At 42.0% G+C, this 13,131-nt stretch overlaps 1 protein-coding gene across 1 annotated transcript in view; it reads left to right on the top strand.

Annotated features, from left to right (window-relative positions):
- The window catches only part of FAM135B (family with sequence similarity 135 member B), a 1,130,658-nt gene extending 1,122,956 nt beyond the window's left edge, over positions 1-7,702 (top strand). Inside the window, exon 21 of the mRNA XM_069220795.1 lies at positions 5,076-7,702. Coding sequence (XP_069076896.1) covers positions 5,076-5,281 — 206 coding nt within the window. The 3' untranslated portion in view covers positions 5,282-7,702. The remainder of the gene's footprint in view (positions 1-5,075) is intronic.
- The last annotated feature ends 5,429 nt before the right edge of the window (positions 7,703-13,131 follow it).

The following is a 13,131-nucleotide window of genomic DNA, read 5'->3' as shown; positions in this document are numbered from 1 at the left end:
GAATACAGATGCAGCTGAGTGTCCTGTGCTTATGGCTGTCTGGGTGGAATGCACAAGGGGGGCTGTCAACCAACACAGACCAGACGTGGATTGGAGACAGACTGTGAGGCACTGATAGCAGTAAGTGCAGAGAAGTGCCTACTTTCTAAAAGTGGCATTTCTGAAATACTACCATTCCAACCATACCAAACATGACAAGGCTATTCCTCTCAGATCAGAAATGACCACTTAAAAGCATATAAGGGAGTTTCTAATGCTGGCCTATGGGAGGACAAGGCTTCACAGTAGTGAAAAATAACTTTGGGGGGTTTTCAGTACCAGGACATGTAAAACTTAAAAGTACATGTCTTTGCGTTTACTTACATAGCACCCTGCCCTATGGGTTACCTAGGGCCTACCTTAGAGGTGACTTATATGTAAGAAAAAGGGCAATTTAAGGCTTGGCAAGTAGTTTTAAATGCCAAGTCGAAATGGAGTGAAACTGCACACGCATGCCTGGCAATGGCAGAACTGAGACCTGGTTAAGAAGCTATGTATGTGGGTGGCACAATCAGTGCTGCAGGCCCACTAGTAGCATTTATTTTATATGCCCTGGGCACATCTAGTGCATTTTTTTAGGGACTTATAGATAAATTAAATATGCCAATTGTGTATGAGACAATGTTAGCATGTTTACGGGCGAGAGCACAAGCTTTTTAGCACTGGTCAGCAGTGGTAATGTTTGTAGAGTACTTAAACCAGCAAAAATGAGTTCAGAAAAATGGAGGGAGGTAGGCAAAATGTTGAGTTAAGACCAGCATAAGGCTGCCAGGCCTAACAATTCACTATCCATTTTACACTGTGCACTCTAGCATAATAATCTTTAAGATAATGAATGGGCAGTAAATCTTGCAGTAGATCACTGAAAATAAGTAACTTAAAATACGGTTTAAGAGTACATTTTCAAATTCTGAATATAAAGAGGCGGGGGCTTTAGGGTCCTTAATGTATTCAATAATAATACATTGGACAGCAAACCATGTCATAAATACAGTATATAAATTGATAATTGATTGTTTTGCTCTTTCACATAAACCATGAATATATCTTTGATGTCCTGAGTTTTCATGCTTTCACATAGCTGCAAAAAATGTTAACAAGGCAGGATCCAATTGTGATTCCTTGACCAATCAGAAGCAATGACGAAAATCTATATCTCTTCATTACTTGTTTGCACAATGCTTATTTGGAATTCTTTAATGTGAAGGTCGCATATTTGGCATTTGTTACTGTGATCGCAGCAGCAGCACAATAAGCAGTTGTATATATTAAGCTGCTCGTAAAATGAACAAACTTACTATGTTCCTGGGTTGCCTGTGCATTTTGTTGTATGTTATTAATCAACAAGCTCTATGAATTTTCCACTCAGAATGCAAAAATGTGTATGTTCTAGGAGGTTCACATTCGTTTTTCACCACTCACACATTGCATACATAAAAGTAGTACCAAAAGGGCCAAAGTGCCAAATGAGGGTATCTGGTCAGGTGGGATCGAGTCAAAATCGCAAGTTCAGGCTGACCACGATTGATTGCTGGCCGGGCACAGGGCCAAGATTAACCCACTGAACTTTTTTTAACTTATACCCTTAGTTCATCGTCTGCACCGCGTTGCTTTATGAGGCTTTGTGTCATCTGACGTTGGTTCTGGTGAAGCTGCAAGACTTTGCATGGCTTTGCTTTGCACTTCATCAGTTCCAATGAGCTATGGAGCAAAGCTTTACGGGGCTTGTTGTCAGTTCTGATGGCGCTCCCAGTTGTGGGCCGAGGCTTTTCAGGGCTTTGCATTACTTGGCATTGACTCCAATGAGGCTGGCAGTTATGTAGTGAGTCTTTGCAAGTTTCTCATTGCTTTTGATCCGATGAAGCTTACAGCTTTATGGTTAAACTTTGCAGGGCTTCATGTCACTTTGTGTCAAATTTGGTGAAAACGTCAGTTAGGCCAGGAGGAGTTCTCTCTGATACCACCCAAGAGCCCAGGACCTGGGGAGGCACCACTTGGGGATCAGGACCTCACTCCAGCAGGGCTCATGCAGGTCCAGCCACAGGTCTAGCCAATTCCGGTGCAGCAGGTCAGCTGGACAGATGCATGGAGACCTCTGGGGCTTGTTATGTCCCTGTCGCTCTAACAGGAGGTCAGTAAGCTGGCCCTTGGAGTCATTCAGCCTGGGACGAAGGGTCCAGGTCTAGACTTCCTTTTCAGCAAGCAGGACAGGCCTCCAACAGCAGGCCAGCAGGACGCCCTTTTTCTGTAGTAGCCACAGGCCCATGAGTGTACTAAGAAGTTGGTTACTTATGCCTGGTGTCGACTTTGAATTGGGAGAAATTTCTAGAGACTTTCCCCTGCAAAGGTGTCTGGGATTTTGTACCTCCCTGCACTTCCCCCAGCTTGTCTGGGGGCATAAAAGACAATTGTGCAACCCTTTGTGAGTGTGCTGAGGCAAAGTCTTTGTGATGTGCAAGCGTGGTAGATGACAGCTCAGCCCCTATCAAGTCAGAGATGGCCCATCCTGCCAACACCTATTCCTCCTTTTTTGTCTCTGTCTGGAAGTATTACACAAAGACCAGCTACACTTAGTCATATGACCCAAGATATAAGCTGCAGGCACCAAATGGTTTGGACCAGAAAATGCAACCTTTTCAGAATTATGATTTAAAATCAGACTTTTCTATTAATGTGGGTTTTTAGACACCAAGTTTTATTTTCATACTTACTCCCATTCAAAAGATATCACTTACTAAATGTAATAAGGTAACCTAATTTTATCATATTCGAGAAGTAGGCCTTGCTGTAGTAAAAAGTTATTTTAAGTGTTTACTAACATCAGCACATTTGACACTTTAAAGTATGTGTCCAACTTTTTAAATAGACTGAACCCTGCTCTCTATACTGAGTAGGTTCTACCCTAAGAGGTTTAGGCCTAGCAAAAGGTTTATTTTGCCAGGTCAAAAAGACAGTTTAGAGCTGCACACACAGACTGCAATGACATGCATGTTTAAAAGAAAACCTAAGTGGGTGGCACCATCAGTGCTGCAGGACTACTAATAGCATTTCATGTACAGGTCCTGGGGGCAAGCAGTACAACCTTACTAGGGACTTACAAGCTAATTAAATGAGTCAGTTGGGTATAAGTTGGGTTTAAAAGCGAGAGTACAAGTGCACACTTTAGCCCGGGTTGGCAGTGGTTAAGTGCCCAGAGTCCTAAAAGCTAACAAAAACAGATTAAAAAAACAACAGGTTTAAGGCAAAAGGTTTGGCGTTGACCTTGCAGAAAGGGCTAAGTCGACTACAAATTAATGTGGCAAAAGTTCCTGGGCACAACTCTATTCAAGTTTATAGCACAGTCTGTTTAACTTGCTGCAAACTATCCCAGCGTGCACTATTCTAATGCAGATTCAAGATGTCAGACACCTTTCACTAGGGCAGGACAGCAATAGTCTACCTAGAGTCCTGCTGTCGGAAAAGTTGTCACACCTCATTGATTTGAAGCATTGATAGGGGCAGCTACTGGCAAGTAAATGCAACCTCAAGGAAAGGAAAAAGGTGCATTTCTAAGATTTTCCTATCCTAAATATTTATAAAAAATGTAAGTTCACCTTTAAATTGGATTTTTAAAAATATTAGATATTGTGGTTGAACCTTGTCTATAGATTGTCCCAAACACACAATAGTAAAACTAATACATTATTCCGACCTTAAATTCCCCACAAAACAGAGCTAGAGCCTTTCAAAGTGAAAATAGCTTTGGGGGCTTGTCTCTAAAGGGACATGCCAACATTAAATGTCTATGTGTCCTACTTTTGGATACTAGGAACCTTACCTTGTGGGCTTCAAGGCTGACTTAGGGGCAACTTATTAATATTTAAAAGAAATGCTGTTGCCAAAATGGGACAAAATGGTTGTTTTGACAGGTCAGTCTGCAGGCTCCAGCTGCAGCAGTGAGGCTGCATTGGTAGCCCTGAAGCCATGTTTTCCTTGCCAGTATGGGAAGGTGGCACAATAATTTCTGCAGTCCACAGGTGATGCTTTCCTTTCCTTTCCATGCATGCAGTTTTAACACCATTTACTATGGCTTTACAGGAGAGTTAAATATGACATTCAGAAGGTAGCCAATTTGTTATGGGCAACAGCACATACACAGGGCAGCTTGTCTGAATATTCTTGTGGTACCATTATCAAAGTATAAATGGCTAGCAAATGTGCAGTTGCACATTCTTTATTTTTTCTTTTTTTTCTTCTTGAGGACATTTGATTGCCTTGTGGAAAAAAGCAGTTTCCTCCACACTGTAGCCTATGCTGAAGTTTTTTTCCTTCTCAAGTGTCTACTCCTGCTTTTGAGAAAAGTAAATCTACCCTATCTACCCTATTTAATGTGGTGGTACTGAATTATAGAAATGTTTATCATTACTGAAAACCATGTTTGCTGGTGCTCACCATTATCATTGCTCAGCATTGCTAGCCTGGAACGCCTGTTTCCTGGCCTTTTGGGCTGAGCTACTCCAACCACATTTTTCAATATGCTGGAATAATATTACAAGTGAATAAAACATGTGTTGAGCGTACATCTAAAGGACTGATTTAAATTTTGGCGGACGGGTTTCTCCCTCACACCGGTGATGTATATACCAGCCACCAAAATATAAATCCCATTACTCCCTATGGGATTTATATTTAGGTGGCGGGATATCCGTCACTGTTATGAAGAAGTAACCTGCCCGCCGAAATCTAAATGAGGCCTTATCACTTTTAAATTCCAAACATGATGTTTCTTGTATAAATCATGCACTTGGTGCTCATAAACTGTACCTGTGAGGCCGTATTATACAAAGTGCCTCAGGGGCGCAACGGGCATTTTCACCTGCTTTGCGCGCCGCTGGGGCAGTTTGGTATTAGATGCTTTGGGGGCAATTCCAAAATGTTTGTAGGTAAATAAGTAGCACAGGAACACTGGCTAAACAAGATTTGTTTTAGGGATTTCTGTTACGAGAGACTAAAATTGCAAAAGCTGGATGGTAATTACGTATTTCTTTGTGATGCAGGCCCTGTCTATACTGAGATGGTGAACAACCTTCTGCAGCCTTTTGTTGAGGCGAAGGACTGCACCTTAATTCGGTACAATGTATTCCACGCATTGCCTAACACCGCCAACACCTTGATCGGGCGTGCCGCGCATATAGCCGTGCTGGACTCAGAACTCTTCCTGGAGAAGTTTTTCCTGGTTGCAGGACTTAATTACTTCAAGTAATTCCCAACCTCCCACTCTGAGGCAGACCTGCTGTGACACAAAGCCACACCCTGCGGTGTGCATAGCTGGACCTTTATGCCAAAAAAAGTGCAGTTTGAAATTTAACAGCAAAGAAGGGTGCAGCGTCGTTTCGGTGGAAAAGATTATAATTAAAATTAAATGGTACATCATAATTAATGTAGCGTCAGTATATAATTTTTTTTTTGTAAGCAAGTCTGCTAAAGTGCCCACCATATTTTATTTTTGAGGCATTTATGTGTACAGAACTCATTGTAAGAACATTATACTTATGAAAAATATTAAAGCTATTTTTTGTGGAAGCAGTACAAGACTTGGACAAGTTTCATGTTTATAGAAGAAACCACAACCTGCTCCAGGAATATTTTATTTTCTCTGAGACATGTCTTATGCCTTATTTATGTTGTTGCATGTGTGACCGTAAGGCCTATTGTATTGCAATTATCTCAGGTGAAACATGCAGTAATGCAGAACTAAAAGTACTCAACAGTGCCATTTAAAATAATGTCAGTGACACATCTCTCTTTGTTATTGAAGCACTATTCTCAATAGCTTCTTTCCTGTTGCTCCTTCTAAGCCCCTGGATTTCTGGGTTGCAGTAGTGTTTTAGTTGTTGGTTGTGTTATACATCAGTTAATATCAACCAATATTAAAATCAATCAATATCACCTAATAAGTATATGGGTAAACGGATCCGTAATCTATACAACTATTTAAATAGTTTCCCGTGAATTTTGGGGAATCTGGCTTCTTTCAGTTTCCAAGACCTTGAATGTACCTTTTTCAGTATACTTGCAATTCAAATTCTGGTATTTTGAATCCCCTGAACATTTTATGGGCTTCATACATGGTTTTATTTCGTTTTCTCATTTTCTGTGGGTTTTTTAACTTTCCAGACAGTTTTTGGGATGGGTCCTTCCACAGAAACCCTGTTCCCATTCAAATAGCTGTAAAGATTTTAGAACATATTCTAACAAGGTCCAGGCAGGTCCTGCAGGCAATCCTTGGTGGTTAACTCTGTTGGTAGCCGCACTGTGTTTTGCTCTGGTTATAGATCAACATATCTGTGTTGTGATACGTAATCTCTAACCCTATTCCCATGTTGTGTCTGTCACAAATGTAACATACAAACCATGTGTGACTGTAAATCCCCCTTTGAGCATCTTTTGTGCTGTTACCCAACTCAAATTTACTCATGTAGATGACCTCAGACATGTGAAGTTAAACTCAGATTTGTTGAGGGGTGAGTTAGTCCAATGGAACAGGAGGCCCATCAGTGCAGGAAATGTTCATGTACTGTTAATGCCAGCAGACAAAATGTTCAATATTTACTTAAAATGGAAACTGACTCTGTGAGCCCCTTTTTTCAAATTTGCAGCTGTGCCAAGAAGGTGAATTATGATCACCCAGAAATTGATGACATAGGAATGGAGCAGTGGTTATCAGTGTCTTCCACCAGATTCATATTGCAAATGGCTACTAACTACAGGATCGATGATCTCAGCACTTTGTATGCTCCACGATTTACTGTCCAGGTTGCAGTGGTGTTATCAATAGAAAGACTCTGGGCATTGGAAATTGGGGAAATGGGAAAAGAGAATCCTATTGAAGGAGACCTCCATGGCACTCATCTATGTAGAGCCCATCTGGGCTTCTCCATACAACTAAAAGATGGGAGTGGCTACAAAGCACAGGGATTGGTGTTCACTGAATACATTCCGTGAGAGATTTCTACAAAGAAAGCCAAATTTTTGGTGGGACACTTTCTTGAAAGCATCAACAAGGCTAATTTCTTGGTCTACCGGAAGTTGGTTATCCACCATCTTCTCTGCTAGGCCAGCTCAAAGATCTCCCTTCCCATCAAAGCAGAGGAGCACCTGCAAATGACTCCATCTTTAATATGTGTGATATAAACGTATTCTCCCTATTACTCAAAGGACCAAGACTCTGAACACCAATTTAAAGGAGTCTTTTTTACATTGCCTGTGGTACCATGTTGCTACTTCCCTGCATTCATCCTTCTGTGAAGTCTCTTAAACATCAGCTTTTCAATGCCAATATTGAAGATGTATATCAGCATTAAAGACAAAGACTAGTTCTGCCTTCAAATTTTGTGATTTGTGACTGTGGTGTATTTTTTGGACTGTGCAGGCCAAGAAATTATGTGAATTGATTTTGAAATATTTTTGCATACTGAAAAATCTCTATTCTGTTGCCACAGGATCAAACAAAGGAAATCTTCATTAATAAATGCAAATAATAAATTGAAATTTAAGGCTGCATGTGCTATATGTTGTATTTAAAAAGCTAATTCCATGTAAACGTGATTTGGCCCCTTGCAGCATTGCATGGCCTGATATAAAGCACTGTTAAGATTTGATTTTTTGTAAAGACCTATATTTTACCACAATGTTTACTTAGATATGTTCAAGCATGCCAGCATGTGAGCTTGCAGTTACGTTTCTGCACTGATTAATTGGACATTTGTTATTTGTTGTCCGACTTGTAATCATCTTGATGTTCCTATTGTTTATTTTTCTCTTTTGTTTCCCACGCAAAGTTTCACAGATGGGAATGACCTTTCTGTAGTGTCAGAATTTACGTTCTGTATTTGGATTTGGTATCTTAGCTTTTAGTGAGGAGTAGGGTTAACCTTGTGATTTTTTTAAGTAGAGGATTCTTGTTTTCTGACCCACCTTTAGCACAAGAGGTCAGGCATGGTTCTCAGATCGGATCCATGGAATTGCAGAGTCAGATGCCTGGAGTCTTCATAGATTTGCCTTCAGTGGCAGCCTGTCATTTTATGAGGGAGGAGGTGGAGGAAGGTCAGCCAGTGAGGGAAGGCAGCAATCCCAATCTTGTCACAGAGTAGAATGGGGTCAGTGAGACTGCTGACACACCCCACTCTGTGACTAGGTGTCACTGATTGACAATTGGCCTTGGGTGCTTTAGGGCTTAAAACAGAAGCGCCCAGGTCTGAGTCAATTGGTGACGTTCCCCCTCGTCATGAAGGAGGGGGCCTTGAGGCACCTTTGCCAGGCTCAAGATGTCAAGCCCACAGGGATATGACTTTTTAAGCCCAGCAATGTTTAGCTCACGCAGCCAGGTGTCTGCACATTTAGCAAATGTTCAGCTCCTGGCTGCCTGACCTGAAGCGGAAGAGTATCAGTCAAGCTGACTTTTGTTGAGCCTGACAGATAGTCTTCACGTCAAGAAAAAGGTAGCGGGCGTGGCCTTCAGCCCATATGGACAGGTCCTTGATGTTTGTCTTCATGATTGCTAAGGATGAACTTGGTCTTGCTGTTGCACGGGTATTGCATGGTTTTAGGTTGCACATGAGCATGTTGTCGTGAGTAAGAAGGTTTACATTGAAGATAGTATTCTGTTGGGAGCCATGAGCTACATAAGAAGTTTCAAAGTGGCCAGTACTGAATCTGCATTGTTCAGGTTAAAAAAGAGTTGTCAATATTAGTTCTGGATCACTGGAAATGCACTGTTGGTTTTCAGGATATCTAGATTATTGTTGATCAGGAGGAGACTGAAGGCTTTCCTGAGTTTCATCAGTTAGAATTTTTAGTTCTTCGTCAAAGCAAGCTCTATGTACTAATTACTGGTTGCAAAATACTGGTTCGAAATTGGGACCAGTCAAAAATGTTAAGTGCTGATCTATGTATTAATATGTCAGTTCTTACAAATTCTGACACGTAGTGAGTTGGATTCCGGCCGACCTCATTCATATTAATGAAGTAGGTCACTTATTCCGACTCCATACGATTGAAGGCCATCACAGGGATGGTGACCTGCTGGGGTCAGCTGACCACCATGTTAGAGATTGATTTCTAATAGAGCAAACTCTTTTTTATATGTAGCCTTTTTGCCTTAAAGGAAGCAGGACTGTGTTTAAAAACCACTGGATAGTCAGTGGTTGTAGTAGACCAGAGCCTAGGTGTAATTTTAGGATGATCACAATGGATAGAGGGTCCAATATACCAACCAGGTTTGTCCTGGTCAAAGATTTTACCCTCTGACTTAGCCTTGTGATTCCACCTTAGGAGGACATTTCTAAAGCCCCTCAAGACTTCCAGGGAGGTACTCAGAGACTCAATGAGTGTCAGGCAAAGCCCAACAACAGGGTCTAGTCCAGGTCCCGTTCCAGTGATCAACTAGGCAGGTGCAGAAACGCCTTTTGTAGCTTGCTGTTTCCCTGCAACCACACAGGATGACAGACAGTTAGCCCTTGGAATCCACTTCTTTGCTTGTGTACAAGAGAAGAGAAAACAGGTCCTGTGCTTTGGGGCTTCTCTCAGGTAACAGCAAACAGGTTCAGTCCTCTTGTGTTCTTCTTCAGTTTCAGAAGATGTTCTGAACATGGTGCTTGGAGATGCCACATGTATGCCTAGCACAAGCTAGAGGGTGGGAATGACTCCTAGGCACGTGCTAACCAATGGGGTAAAAGTTTTTGAAGATGGTGAAAGTCATTGGCAACACTCAATGCAGGCTCTAAGGGATGGGTGTGTATAGGGGGAGTGTACTATGGTAATCCTAGTATTCACCCACATCTACCACTAAACACCAGTTTGAGACAGCCACTGTAGCCACACTAAACACAGAGACTGAAATCTTGTAGAACAAAAATAGGGCTTTTCAGCAATCAGACAGTGGATAACAAATATTTTCTTGGCACCCTATTTCTCTTCCTTTCAAGTGTGCCCCTTTGTTATATATAAAACCCAGAGTCAAACTTCTGACAGTGGATACACAAGAATTGTCTAACCATTTTTTTCCCTGTCTTTCAAGAGTGAACCCAGCAGACCTGCGAAGCAGGATTTGACACTCAAGAAGGCTTTGACACTATAATGTTAAAAAGGATGCTGATAGCCACCATGCATTGGTGAGCTTCAGAGGAGCCATCTTGGCCTATTCAGGTCCACTGATTGTTTGCTCCTAGGATGCATGCCATTCCCTTTTGATACCTTTCAAATTGTAATCCCTGGATGGGGGACGTTTGAGGGCAAATACACTGTAGCCCCCAGGAAGTTCAGGCAGGGAAATGGTAACTTTAAAAAATTACTTTTCCTTAATATTTATTAAAGATATGACTTTATCATTTAATTGATTTTATAATAACTATGAAAATAGTGGTTTGATCATTTTTCTACCTCGTCCCATTACCAAGATGAAGTATTATGATTTTAATCAGTACTCTGTTGTTCTACATGAACAGTTAGGCCTTCCAGAGTGAAAAGCAGCTTTTGGTCGCTAGTCACTGTAAATACTTGTTAACACTACATTCTACAAGTCGTAATATTAAATACCTTTTACCCTGCCTCATGGACTACAAAGCATACAGAGGAGTGACATTGATATTTAAAAGTGGGGTTTTGATCTGGCAAAAAGGTATAGTTTGACAGGTCCAAAATATAATTTTTAAAGTGCCACAGCCGGGATACAATTTGTAGGCTTGAAGCAATGTTGAACAATGTCACTGAGGTGGAAGGTACAATGGGTGCTTCAGTCCACTCATGACATTTAACTTACAGGCCCTGAGTTCATTTTGTACCATATTAAAGGAAGGTATATGTAAGATACATATATCAATAAGGGCTAAGCTAATTCAATTATTTAAAGGGGGAGAACAACAACTTTAACACTGTTTAGCTGGGTTAAAGTACACAGTAGTTTAACACAAAAAATAGGGTCCAGCAAAAGCCAAAGAATATGGTGTGACAGACAAAAAAATCCAGATTTCCCACACTGCTGTCTGAAGGTCACTCCTGATGTCAGTTAGTGAACTTATCATGTCTCCTATAAGACTACAATCTGTTTTTCATGGAGGATGGCTTGGGTGTCTACTGTACTAATGTATGCTAGTTTTTTAATGTGGTTAGAAGCATGAAAACTCATTCAGTAAACAGTTGCTCTAGAGAGGGGTGGCATTGTTGCAGGTTTAGGCTTGGATGATGCTGTTCCATGTGAGATGCTGGTATTCACCTACTCTATATTGTAAAGTAATGGAAAGTACTGCTAAACATCTAATGACAATTGTAAGAAATTGGGCTACTGGTTAAGGAATGGTGAAATCTTATTCATGCAGCAACCACAATACTTGTCAGAGTGAGGCACAAGCAACCCGAAATTAACCTGTGCTCAACAATCTTGTAGGTGGGCATGAAGCAATCAGTCTTAACTCAGAGGAAATGTAAATTTGTGAGACACATCAGCCAGTAATAAAGGGAAAACACAACACAAGACAATTCCTACACCAATTTAGAAAAATAGAGTATATTTAGTAAATTTTTCAAGACGCAAACAACAAAAACCTGATCAGTAGAACCAGAGATCTGAATTCTGAAGATTTAGGTGAAAACAGTGCCAAAAAGCAAAAAGTGCCAACTGTGGATATCTATTCGTGCCGGATAAAACACATGATCAGATCAACCGCAGTGGAGCGCAGAGTTGCTACAAGGACCCAGTTAGGTCTGCTGAAGAAGAGTACCTTAAATCCAGGTTGTGGAGCATTGCGGGATCCCACATTGAGGATGTGTCATGCAGCCAAGGACATGCATCCATTGTGAGGAGCTGTGGTGAGATTGAAATGCGAGGTCCTGCATTCTAGTCAAGAATCACATCAATGAGGGCTTGTGGTACAAAGTCTAGAATCAAGGATGTGTCATACAGTAGAGGTAATGCATTGGTTCTGAAGAGATGCAAGGCTGCGATGTGAGAATCTGCGTCATCCTCATGGCTGCAGTTGATGAGAAATTTGCAATGCGAGGGCCTGCGTTAGTGAAGCTTGGCGCAGCAGTGGTTCTGATGTGGGCTGCGAGGTCAATGCAGAGTCCTTGCGCCTGGAGAACCCTGGCAGAAGAGGCTACGGCCCATATTTATACTTCTGTTGTGCTGAATTTGCATCATTTATTTATGCAAATTTGTCGCAAACCTAACTCCATATTTATATTTTGGATGCGTGCACCTACCTTGCATCAAAGAGATGCAAGGTAGGCTTTCCCATCTAAAAAATGGTGCTAACCCCAATGTTATCCCCCGTGCTAAAATGACACACGGGTGGGAGGAGGGGCTACATAATGGTGCTAAGCTAGCTTAGCACCATTATTTAACACCTGAGTCAGACCAAGCGTTACGGGACCTGTGGACCCATTTCCATTGTTGACCACCATGGAATGAGTCCACAGGTGCCCTCCCCAAACCCCAGAAACACCCCTAACCCCACCAGAGGGACACCAGGGGATGGGGGATCCCATCCCAGGTGAGTCCAGGTAAGTATTTTTTATTTTATTTTTTTGCACTTGGGGCCCCTAGCATGGCACAGGGTGCAACAGCCATGTCCAGGGGACAGTTGTCCCCTGTGCTGGCCATTGGGGTGATGGCCATGACTCCTATCTTTCCGCAAGACAGGAGCCATGTTTTTGGTGGTTGTGCACCAGGAAATGGCGCTAGTCTGGTTAGAGGCATTCTTTTTTCCTCTAACCAGGCTAGCATCATTTTCTGACGCAAAGCCCCTTCCTTCCCTACTGCCACCCCCACCCAGATAACGTCTTTTTCTAAGACGCTAGCCCAAGTTTAGTGCCGGCTTGTGGCAATCAATAAATACGGTTGCCGGCTGGCGTTATTAAATCATGGCGCTAAACTTTTTGCTGCAAAGCTGCGTTAGCGCAGTTTTGCGGCAAAAAGGATAAATATGGACCTACATGTTGGTTCTGCTCAGGATTGTGCCACGCAGCAGTGTTGATGCGTTGGTTCTGCTGGATCCACAGAAGGGCTGGCAGAGCACCTCAAGCCCACTTCAAAGGGTCCAGGACTGGGGTGGCAAC

This window comes from Pleurodeles waltl, chromosome 2_2, assembly GCF_031143425.1.
Source record: "Pleurodeles waltl isolate 20211129_DDA chromosome 2_2, aPleWal1.hap1.20221129, whole genome shotgun sequence".
In the NCBI taxonomy this organism is placed as follows: Eukaryota; Metazoa; Chordata; class Amphibia; order Caudata; family Salamandridae; genus Pleurodeles; species Pleurodeles waltl.
Note: the sequence above shows the minus strand (reverse complement) of the source record. Positions and strands in the feature narration are given on the sequence as shown.